Below are 11,992 nucleotides of genomic sequence, written 5' to 3' on the forward strand. Positions count from 1 at the left end.
GCATTTTAAATGAGCGTTCTAAATGAGCATTCTAAATTAGTGTTCTAAAAGAGCGTTCTAAATGAGTGTTCTATTCAGACTGGGTTATAAAGGAGCGTTCTAAAGGACTGTTCTATTCAAACTATTCAGATGGCGCATTCTAACAGAATATGGAAAAGCCCCATGCAATCATTTATTCACCAAGGTCTGGACAGCAAGCTGTCTTCATCCGGGTATCATGACAGCACTCTAAACAGTGTTCTAAAGGTGGTGGTGGTGAGAAAAGGTCCCTGCAGGTTCCGTCTGGTCCTGCGCTTGCTTTTTCTCATTTGTCCTCATTTCGTTTACCGGACCTGATATCTATATGTTCTGTTCATCAGCTGTCTGTCATGTGATTTCACTGTCCTCAGGCATGGCACACATGGACTGAATCTCAAATGGCACCCTATTCCCTTTGTAGTGCACTATTTTAGACCAGGCCCCATAAAGATTAGGGTGTAATTTGGGACACAAACACGTTCTTGCTAACACTTCAGTTTGTTGTAAGCTTTAGCCCTTGTAAAAGAGTATTAAAAAAAATATTTATATGTTTATATGCCTATAAATTATTATTACAGTAATCATGTTATAATAATGTTATTACATTACCTTATTACAATATTACTGTTATAACTGATTATGTTATTACATTATTACATAGATTATTAACCAACAGGTTCTCACGGCTTACACCTATTTTAGTTATGTTAATAAAGAAAGGATCCAATGGTAGCCTTCCCTGTTTACACAATGATGATTTAAAGATATGTTAAATATACTGTTCAGTTAAATATGTTAAATATACTGTTAAGGTAAATATGTTAAATATACTGTTAAGGTAAATATGTTAAATATACTGTTAAGGTAAATATGTTAAATATACTGTTAAGGTAAATATGTTAAATATCCTGTTAAGTTAAATATCCTGTTAAGTTAGCATTGATTAAGCTGTCTGTACGCAGACCTTCATCTGAGGTGTTGACCTCTACTAGTGGGTATTGCATGGCCTCACCTATAGCCTACAATACACTTACTGTTCAGGTTATACATAGATTCCTATGCTAAGCTATTTCTATGGTATTTTCCCATTGTCTTTGCTAAGCTAACTCTATAGAAATGCCCCATTCACTCAGTTAAGCTAATTCCATTGAAATGTCCAATTCACTCAGCTAAGCTAATTCTATAGAAATGCCCCATTCTAAACTAAGCTAATTTTATGGTGTTTCCCACTCTCTATGCTAGGCTAAGCTAAGCTAAGCTAATTATATAGCGTTTCCCCACTCTTTGAGCTAGGCTAATGCTAAAGCTAATGGCTCTCTCTCTGCAGAAACCAGCTCCTCCCAAACCTGATGCGGTCAAACCTATGAAGGCTATCGCCAAGGTAATGCCATCAAGCACACACGCACACACACACTGTCCAGGTGTTAAAGCACGTATCCACAAATACATGTTGTGTTTGATTTAAAGTCTCATAAAGTTTTTGTCCATTTGAATGTTCTCAGAGCCATTCTCAGTCCTATGTTTTTATTGGTTGACTCTGTCCTCTGTTGGGATTGGTAGTCTCTAATTGGCTTGATGTTTCTGTTCTGTGTTCTCATTGGCTTGCTGTTTCTGTTCTGTGTTGGGTTTGGTCGTCTCTGTTTCTATGACGTGTTCTGATTGGCTCTCTCTGCCTAGAAGCCGGTGGACAAGGTGTACGACAAGGCCATGAAGGGAAAGAAAGGCGGAGCTAAGGTGAAGAGGGAGGATGGCCCCTCCCATAAAGGACAGACCATGACGGAGGAGGTATGCTAGGCCACACCTCCATCAGAGGATGGAGAGAAGGAGAGGAGAGAAGGAGAGGAGAGAAGGTTTAGGGGGATGGTGGTGGGATTATAATCATCTAACATGTCTTCCTTCAATGTTGTCCCTCTGTCTCTCAGATCTGTGTGTCTCGCTCCAGTGTCCGTATGACCTACCACAGAAGTCTTGCTCCCGGCTCCATGTCTGTCAGAGGACAGAGTGAGACGGTCCGAGTCAACGGTACGACAGACAGACAGCGTGCTGTGGATTTGAACCAGAGTTGTTAGGCTGTATCCCAACTGGCACTCTATTCCCTACAGAGTGCATTACTTTAGACCAGAGCCCTATGGGGTTTATAGTGGTGTACAGTGTAGTGCCATTAGGGACTCTGTGATATACAGTGGGGAAAAAAAGTATTTAGTCAGTCACCAATTGTGCAAGTTCTCCCACTTAAAAAGATGAGAGAGGCCTGTAATTTTCATCATAGGTACACGTCAACTATGACAGACAAAATGAGAGAAAAAAAATCAAGACAATCACATTGTAGGATTTTTTATGAATTTATTTGCAAATTATGGTGGAAAATAAGTATTTGGTCAATAACAAAAGTTTCTCAATACTTTGTTATATACCCTTTGTTGGCAATGACACAGGTCAAACGATTTCTGTAAGTCTTCACAAGGTTTTCACACACTGTTGCTGGTATTTTGGCCCATTCCTCCATGCAGATCTCCTCTAGAGCAGTGATGTTTTGGGGATGTCGCTGGGCAACACGGACTTTCAACTCCCTCCAAAGATTTTCTATGGGGTTGAGATCTGGAGACTGGCTAGGCCACTCCAGGACCTTGAAATGCTTCTTACGAAGCCACTCCTTCGTTGCCCGGGCGGTGTGTTTGGGATCATTGTCATGCTGAAAGACCCAGCCACGTTTCATCTTCAATGCCCTTGCTGATGGAAGGAGGTTTTCACTCAAAATCTCACGATACATGGCCCCATTCATTCTTTCCTTTACACGGATCAGTCGTCCTGGTCCCTTTGCAGAAAAACAGCCCCAAAGCATGATGTTTCCACCCCCATGCTTCACAGTAGGTATGGTGTTCTTTGGATGCAACTCAGCATTCTTTGTCCTCCAAACACGACGAGTTGAGTTTTTACCAAAAAGTTCTATTTTGGTTTCATCTGACCATATGACATTCTCCCAATCCTCTTCTGGATCATCCAAATGCACTCTAGCAAACTTCAGACGGGCCTGGACATGTACTGGCTTAAGCAGGGGGACACGTCTGGCACTGCAGGATTTGAGTCCCTGGCGGCGTAGTGTGTTACTGATGGTAGGCTTTGTTACTTTGGTCCCAGCTCTCTGCAGGTCATTCACTAGGTCCCCCTGTGTGGTTCTGGGATTTTTGCTCACCGTTCTTGTGATCATTTTGACCCCACAGGGTGAGATCTTGCGTGGAGCCCCAGATCGAGGGAGATTATCAGTGGTCTTGTTTGTCTTCCATTTCCTAATAATTGCTCTCACAGTTGATTTCTTCAAACCAAGCTGCTTACCTATTGCAGATTCAGTCTTCCCAGCCTGGTGCAGGTCTACAATTTTGTTTCTGGTGTCCTTTGACAGCTCTTTGGTCTTGGCCATAGTGGAGTTTGGAGTGTGACTGTTTGAGGTTGTGGACAGGTGTCTTTTTATACTGATAACAAGTTCAAACAGGTGCCATTAATACAGGTAACGAGTGGAGGACAGAGGAGCCTCTTAAAGAAGAAGTTACAGGTCTGTGAGAGCCAGAAATCTTGCTTGTTTGTAGGTGACCAAATACTTATTTTCCACCATAATTTGCAAATAAATTCATAAAAAATCCTACAATGTGATTTTCTGGAATTTTTTTCTCTCAATCTGTCTGTCATAGTTGACGTGTACCTATGATGAAAATGACAGGCCTCTCTCATCTTTTTAAGTGGGAGAACTTGCACAATTGGTGGCTGACTAAATGCTTTTTTTCCCCACTGTAACCACTGCCATAGTAGTATGATAGGTCCAGTGTAATGTGTTGTTTTACAGGGTCAGCCATAGTAGTATGATAGGTCCAGTGTAATGTGTTGTTTTACAGGGTCAGCCATAGTAGTATGATAGGTCCAGTGTAATGTGTTGTTTTACAGGGTCAGCCATAGTAGTATGATAGGTGTAGTGTAATGTGTTGTTTTACAGGGTCAGCCATAGTAGTATGATAGGTGCAGTGTAATGTGTTGTTTTACAGGGTCAGCCATAGTAGTATGATAGGGTCTATGTCAGCCATATTGGTCAGGGAGAAATCCAAACCAGTCTAATTGGAATGAATGGCAGTAGAGGCAGAATCCTGATTTTACTTAATAAAAGTAAGGCGTGATATATCAGAAATTATAAACTGGGTGGTTCGAGCCCTGAATGCTGATTGGCTGACAACCGTATACCACGGTATGACAAAACATATATTTTTACTGCTCTAATTACGTTGGTAACCAGTTTATAATAGCAACAAGGCACCTCGGGGGTTTGTGGCATATGGCCAATATACCACGGCTAAGGATTGTGTCCAGGCACTCCGCATTGCGTTGTGAAAAGAACAGCCCTTAGCCGTGGTATATTGGCCATATACCACTCCCCCTTATTGCTTAATTGTGTAATAGAATTGTCAACCTAAAATATTGTCATATAATTATAAATACAGGTTATACAGGTTTTCTATCCATTTTCTGTATAAATATCCTCTAAAATATTTAACTGATAATGCCCTCGAAGCCGGTGTTTGGAGGATATATTGGCATGGTGTTGTTAGGCCCGAGACGAAGTAGAGCCAATATCTCCTCCAAACACCGGCTTCGAGGGCATTATCACTTTTATACAACGGGTTACCAACATATTCAAATAAATAATCATTAAAAACGTTATTTTCAAATAAAATAAAATGTTATTAGTCACATACACGTGTTTAGCAGATGTTATAGCGGGTGTAGCGAAATGCTTGTGCTTCTAGCTCCGACAGTGCAATAATATCTAACAAGTAATATCTAACAATTTCACAACATATACCCAATACACACACAACTAGTATGGGATGGGATTTAAGAATATATACATATATGGACAAGCAATGACAGAGCGGCATGGACTAAGATACAGTAGAATATTATAGAATAGAATGCAGTATATACATATGAGATGAGTAGTGCAAGATATGGAAACATTATTAAAGTGACTAGTGTTCCATTTCTTAAAGTGGCCAGTGATTTCAATAGGCAGCAGCAGCCTCTAATGTGCTAGTGATGGCTATTTAACAGTCTGATGGCCTTGAGATAGAAGCTGTTTTTCATTCTCTCGGTCCCAGCTTTGATGCACCTGTACTGACCTCGCCTTCTGGATGATAGCGGGGTGAACAGGCAGTGGCTCGGGTGGTTGATGTCCTTGATTATATTTTTGGCCTTCCTGTGACATCGGTTGCTGTAGGTGTCCTGGAGGGCAGGCAGTGTGCCCCCGGTGATGCGTTGGGCAGACCGCACCACCCTCTGGTTGCGGGCGGTGCAGTTGCCTTACCAGGCGGTGATACAGCCCTACAGGATGCTCTCAATTTTGCATCTATAAAAGTTTGTGAGGGTCTTAGGGGCCAAGACAAATTTCTTCAGCCTCCTGAGGTTGAAGAGGCTCTGTTGCACCTTCTTCACCACACTGTCTGCGTGGGTGGACCATTTCAGATTGTCAGTGATGTGTACGCCGAGGAACTTGAAGCTTTCCACCTTCTCCACTGCGGTCCCGTCGATGTGGATAGGGGGGTACTCTCTGCTGTTTCCTGAAGTCCACGATCAGCTCCTTTCATTTGTTTAAGCTGTTTTCTAGTGACATTTATTTGGATACATCCATAACAATGAGCTAATGAGGCGCGATTTCACCTGGCATAGAAAATGTGCTCTCTTGTCAGGGCACTGTTGTTCAGAGGAGCTAGCCAACAACACAGCTGACACAATCACTTCAAACTAAAGCTGGAAAAACTGCAAACTAGCTGCACTTTGTTTCGTTTTACCTTTTTTCAATTGACATTTCTTTTTATACAGTGAGGGAAAAAAGTATTTGATCCCCTGCTGATTTTGTACGTTTGCCCACTGACAAAGACATGATCAGTCTATAATTTTAATGGGAGGTTTATTTGAACAGTGAGAGACAGAATAACAACAACAAAATCCAGAAAAACGCATGTCAAAAATGTTATAAATTGATTTGCATTTTAATGAGGGAAATAAGTATTTGACCCCTCTGCAAAACATGACTTAGTACTTGGTGGCAAAACCCTTGTTGGCAATCACAGAGGTCAGATGTTTCTTGTAGTTGGCCACCAGGTTTGCATACATCTCAGGAGGGATTTTGTCCCACTCCTCTTTGCAGATCTTCTCCAAGTCATTAAGGTTTTGAGGCTGATGTTTGGCAACTCGAACCTTCAGCTCCCTCCACAGATTTTCTATGGGATTAAAGTCTGGAGACTGGCTAGGCCACTCCAGGACCTTAATGTGCTTCTTCTTGAGCCACTCCTTTGTTGCTTTGGACATGTGTTTTGGGTCATTGTCATGCTGGAATACCCATTCACGACCCATTTTCAATGCCCTGGCTGAGGGAAGGAGGTTCTCACCCAAGATTTGATGGTACATGGCCCCGTCCATCGTCCCTTTGATGCGGTGAAGTTGTCCTGTCCCCTTAGCAGAAAAACACCCCCAAAGCATAATGTTTCCACCTCCATGTTTGACGGTGGGGATGGTGTTCTTGGGTCATAGGCAGCATTCCTCCTCCTCCAAACACGGCGAGTTGAGTTGATGCCAAAGAGCTCGATTTTGGTCTCATCTGACCACAACACTTTCAACCAGTTCTCCTCTGAATCATTCAGATGTTCATTGGCAAACTTCAGACGGGCCTGTATATGTGCTTTCTTGAGCAGGGGGACCTTGCGGGCGCTGCAGGATTTCAGTCCTTCACGGCGTAGTGTGTTACCAATTGTTTTCTTGGTGACTATGGTCCCAGCTGCCTTGAGATCATTGACAAGATCCTCCCGTGTAGTTCTGGGCTGATTCCTCACCGTTCTCATGATCATTGCAACTCCACGAGGTGAGATCTTGCATGGAGCCCCAGGCCGAGGGAGATTGACAGTTATTTTGTGTTTCTTCCATTTGCGAATAATCGCACCAACTGTTGTCACCTTATCACCAAGCTGCTTGGCGATGGTCTTGTAGCCCATTCCAGCCTTGTGTAGGTCTACAATCTTGTCCCTGACATCCTTGGAGAGCTCTTTGGTGTTGGCCATGGTGGAGAGTTTGGAATCTGATTGATTGATTGCTTCTGTGGACAGGTGTCTTTTATACAGGTAACAAACTGAAATTAGGAGCACTCCCTTTAAGAGTGTGTTCCTAATCTCAGCTCGTTACCTGTATAAAAGACACCTGGGAGCCGGAAATCTTTCTGATTGAGAGGGGGTCAAATACTTATTTCCCTCATTAAAATGCAAATCAATTTATAACATTTTCTACATGCGTTTTTCTGGATTTTTTTGTTGTTATTCTGTCTCTCACTGTTCAAATAAACCTACCATTAAAATTATAGACTGATCATTTCTTTGTCAGTGGGCAAACGTACAAAATCAGCAGGGGATCAAATACTTTTTTCCCTCACTGTATATCCATAAAATGATGCCAGCTGAGAAACGCTGCCTGCAGTGGATTGCGCAGTCAGATGGAACAGAGTAAATAGGCATTTTAACATCATAGATTTAGCCGGTGGTAACTTGTGGAATAGACACCGGCTGGAATGCGGTTTGAACCAATCAGCATTCAGGATTAGAACCACCCGTTGTATAAATGTAAATAGACCGTACCTGTACATGTCTCAGTGAGGTCTGTTATATGATACAATATCAGCACCTGATGCATTTACAACTTGTCTAAATCCTGTCATCAACTGATTTCAGCTGTGGATTGACTGCATTTGAATGGGTTTGAATGGGTTTGAATGGAGTGTTGGCATATTGGCAGTTAATTTAAAAAAAATTGAGTAATTCCTCTAAAACTGTCTGGCTAGCTAGCTAACAAACAGTGCAGATACATTCTTCATCTTATCACAGCAATGGCAAACCATGGTTGACCAACTCCCTGACCAACATGGCTGACCTTTATCCCATCATAAGAAGGTTAATGTCTAATCTGGTATTCCAATTCCTCATTCTGTGTGTTTGTGTCTGTCTGCAGGAGACTGAGGCTGTGGGGGCGGGGTCTGACGAGGAGAAGGAATGAGGAAATTGGGGGGGGGGTGTCTTTCTCTTACTTCTCCCAAACCGGTACCATGGAAATGAAGAAAGGATCATTTTTACAAGGATTTTGTAAAATCTTGCTTTTTATGGGTCCTGTGATATTAGCGAAGATAAACCAACACCCCACGTTGACACCTCCTCTCTCTCTCTCTTTTCCAATCCTTTCTTCCCTCTCTTCCATTTTGTTGTTTTACCCCTCTCCTTCCTGCTCTTTCCCTCTCTTTCCCTCTCTTTCCCCCCTTCCTTTTCTTGAAAGACAGAGTGGAAGGAGCCTCACGGGGTCACCATGATAATGCCTCTCACATCCTTTCTAAATGATGATGTCATATCCTCTCTACTGTGATGGCGCTTTTTGATGACATCACTGTAAATTTAAGTTGATCTCCCTAGAACATCAGAGACCCAGGGGTCAAACTTGGCTCCTATGACATCACAGGTCACCTTTGACCCTGACCTGAGGCGTTGCCATGGAGAATATTTGCGGCTTTTTAAGCAGATTTTGAAAAAGTGTTGAGAATCGTCACTGCTGTGTTTGAAACTCTGCTGTTTTAGTGTGTGTGTGTGTTTTAACCCCTGGTTGTCTGGCAGAGCAATAACAAGCTGTGTTTCCGTTCTAGAACTCTGTGGCTTCCAGAACCTCTCTGGGTTCCACCCTGCCTGGGGGAAAACATTATTTTGAAATAAAAACAGAACGTTGACGTCTTGTGAGTACCGTGTGTTTTGTCTCTCTCTTGTATTTTACTTCCTAGTGTATCTACTGACACTGGTGTTACTAGTGTTACACCTGTTTGTTCTACCCCAGCAGCTGATCCAGAGGGTAGTGCGTATGGCCCAGTACATCACTGGGGACAAGCTTCCTGCCATCCAGTCTAGGTCCAAAAGGCTCCTTAACAGCTTCTACCCCCCAAGCCATAAGACTGCTGAACAATTAATCAAATGGCCACCCGGACTATTTACATTGACCCCCCCTCGTTTTTACACTGCTGCTACTCACTGTTTATTATCTATGCATAGTCACTTTACCCCTACCTACATCTACAAATTACCTCGACTAACCTGTTCCCCCGCACATTGACTCGGTACCCCAGTATATAGCCTCATTATTGTTATTTTATTGTGTTACTTTTTTAAAACTTTAGTTTATTTAGTATATTTTCTTAAAACTGCATTGTTGGTTAAGGGCTTGTAAGTAAGCATTTCACGGTACGGTCTACACCTGTTGTATTCGGCGCATGTGACAAATAAGATTTGATTTGATTCTACACATACAGTACAACATCACCTGATTCTACAGTACAACGTCATCACCTGATTCTACAGTACATCACCTGATTCTACAGTACAACATCACCTGATTCTACAGTACAACATCACCTGATTCTACAGTACAACATCACCTGATTCTAGAGTACAACATCCTCACCTGATTCTACAGTACAACATCATCACCTGATTCTAGAGTACAACATCATCACCTCATTCTACAGTACAACATCATCAATTGTGTACTGCTTTGGTGCTGAAAGCTCAGGCATGTGTGTGTCAGTGGAGGCTCCTCAGAGGAGGAAGGGGAGGACCATCCTCCTCACTGAATTTCATACAAATAAAAATGGTAAAACATTAAAGTTATCCTTTTTAGATAAAACTAAAATATATATTCACATGTCACCAAAAAATTGATTAAAACACGCTGTTTTGCAATGAAGGTCTACAGTATCCTCAACAGCACTCTGTAGGGTAGCACCATGGTGTAGCCAGAGAACAGCTAGCTTCTGTCCTCCTCTGGGTACATTGACTTCAATACAAAACCTAGGAGGCTCTTGATTCTCACCCCCTTCCATAGACTTATACAGTAATTATGCTAACTTCCGGAGGACGTGCTCCAACCTATCAGAGCTCTTGCAGCATGAACTGACTGTCATATGGTGCTGAAGGTGGGTGTGGTGTATGAATCAGGCGCAGGACGCAGAGGCTCAGTCCAAAGGCTTTAGTGCAATATACACACAAAACAAAAGCACAATAAGCCCGAAGGCGAAATAACGGCGCACACAGGCGACAAAATAAACGGCGCACAAAACATGTGCAAAGTACCACTCCAAAACACTGGAGGGAAATAGTAGCTCCAACACGTAACAGAAGCGCAATCACACACAAACACAGACACACACAACGAGACTTAAATAGAACACTAACGAGGACTAACTAGACACAGGTGTACAACATCAAGACCAAACCAAACGAACATGAAACATAGATCGGTGGCAGCTAGTACTCCGGGGACGACGACCGCCAAAGCCTGCCCGAACCAGGAGGAGGAGCAGCCTCGGCTGAAACCGTGACACTGACATGTTGTCCACCCAATCAAAGGATCAGAGAATGAATCTAGTACTGAAAGCATAAGCTACAGCTAGCTAGCATTGCAGTGCATAAAATGTGGTGAGTAGTTGACTCAAAGAATGAGAAAGACAATAGTTGATCAGTTTTATACAAATTAATGAAGGAGAAGCAAGAGAGAGAGAGAGATGTCGTAAAAAAAAATACTTTCAGTTTCACTTAGCTAGCGAATGATGCTAGCTAGTTTAGCCTACTCAAAACAACCGGCTCAAACAGAGGGATGCTATGTTAGCTAGCATCATAAACAGCACTGACCGCCACTGGTGGGTGTGCCTGTTTCTATGAATGTGTGTGAGTGAGGTCGCGGGGGGCACGTTGCTGTGTTAAATACAACTGCTGTGTCAGGAAGTGAAAGGTCAGCATTTGCCAGAGAGGCGGGACAGCGGAGGCTAGAGAGGCCCTCATTGGCCAGCCCAGGTGTTACTCAGAGCCTGGGGCCAACGATAGGCTGTGGATGTGGAAGTATTTCCCAATAGAATCAGACCTTCTAAAGCACACAAAGCCCATCAGATCACTGGTGTGGGAGGTTAACTAAATATGGCTGACTAATAGTGTTACCATCGTTACGTATAGAGCACTGAGAAAGGTTCAGAACTCTAATAGAATTCAATCTGGTGTTCCAAGCATAGATCCAACATTCCATATGGTCCTGCACACAGTGGAGCGGGTCGAGAGCTTCAAGTTCCTCTGTGTCCAAATCACTAAGGACTTAAAATGGTCCAAACACACACGCACACAGTCAAGAGGAAGACACGACAGCGCCTCTCCCCCCTCAGGAAGTTGAAAAGATTTGGCATGGGCCCTCAAATCCTCAAAAAGTTCTACAGCTGCACCGTTGAGAGCATCTTGACTGGCTGCATCACCGCCTGGTATGACAACAGCACCGCCCTCGATCGCATGGCGCTACAAAGGGTAGTGCGTACGGCACTGTACATCACTGAGGCCGAGCTCCCTGCCATCCAGGACCTCTATATCAGAGCTCCCTGCCATCCAGGACCTCTATACCAGAGCTCCCTGCCATCCAGGACCTCTATACCAGAGCTCCCTGCCATCCAGGACCTCTATATCAGAGCTCCCTGCCATCCAGGACCTCTATACCAGAGCTCCCTGCCATCCAGGACCTCTATACCAGAGCTCCCTGCCATCCAGGACCTCTATACCAGAGCTCCCTGCCATCCAGGACCTCTATACCAGAGCTCCCTGCCATCCAGGACCTCTATACCAGAGCTCCATGCCATCCAGGACCTCTATACCAGAGCTCCCTGCCATCCAGGACCTCTATACCAGGCGGTGTGAAAGGAAGGCCCGGGAAATCGTAAAAAACTACAGCCAGCCAAGCCATAGACTACAGACTGTTCTCTCTGCTTCCGCACGGCAAGCGGTACCGGTGCATCAAGTCTGACACCAACAGGCTCCTGAACAGCTTCTATCCCCAAGCCATCAGACTGATAAATAGCTAACAAAATGGCTACATGCCCTATCTT

General features: G+C 43.5%; 1 protein-coding gene across 6 annotated transcripts in view; it reads left to right on the forward strand.

Moving 5' to 3' along the window:
* Window positions 1–8,812, forward strand: part of LOC121548521 (high mobility group nucleosome-binding domain-containing protein 3) — a 19,410-nt gene extending 10,598 nt beyond the window's left edge. For 4 of the 6 annotated variants that reach the window (XM_041859983.1, XM_041859985.1, XM_041859984.1 and 1 more), the window contains 4 exons: window positions 1,346–1,399; window positions 1,696–1,803; window positions 1,941–2,040; window positions 8,053–8,812. In XM_041859983.1, the coding sequence (XP_041715917.1) occupies window positions 1,346–1,399; window positions 1,696–1,803; window positions 1,941–2,040; window positions 8,053–8,060 (270 nt within the window). In that variant the 3' untranslated portion in view covers window positions 8,061–8,812. The remainder of the gene's footprint in view (window positions 1–1,345; window positions 1,400–1,695; window positions 1,804–1,940; window positions 2,041–8,052) is intronic. The other 2 variants (XM_041859986.2, XM_041859982.2) reach the window with 1 other exon arrangement.
* The last annotated feature ends 3,180 nt before the right edge of the window (window positions 8,813–11,992 follow it).

The sequence above is a fragment of the Coregonus clupeaformis genome, chromosome 33 (assembly GCF_020615455.1).
Source record: "Coregonus clupeaformis isolate EN_2021a chromosome 33, ASM2061545v1, whole genome shotgun sequence".
NCBI lineage: Eukaryota > Metazoa > Chordata > Actinopteri > Salmoniformes > Salmonidae > Coregonus > Coregonus clupeaformis.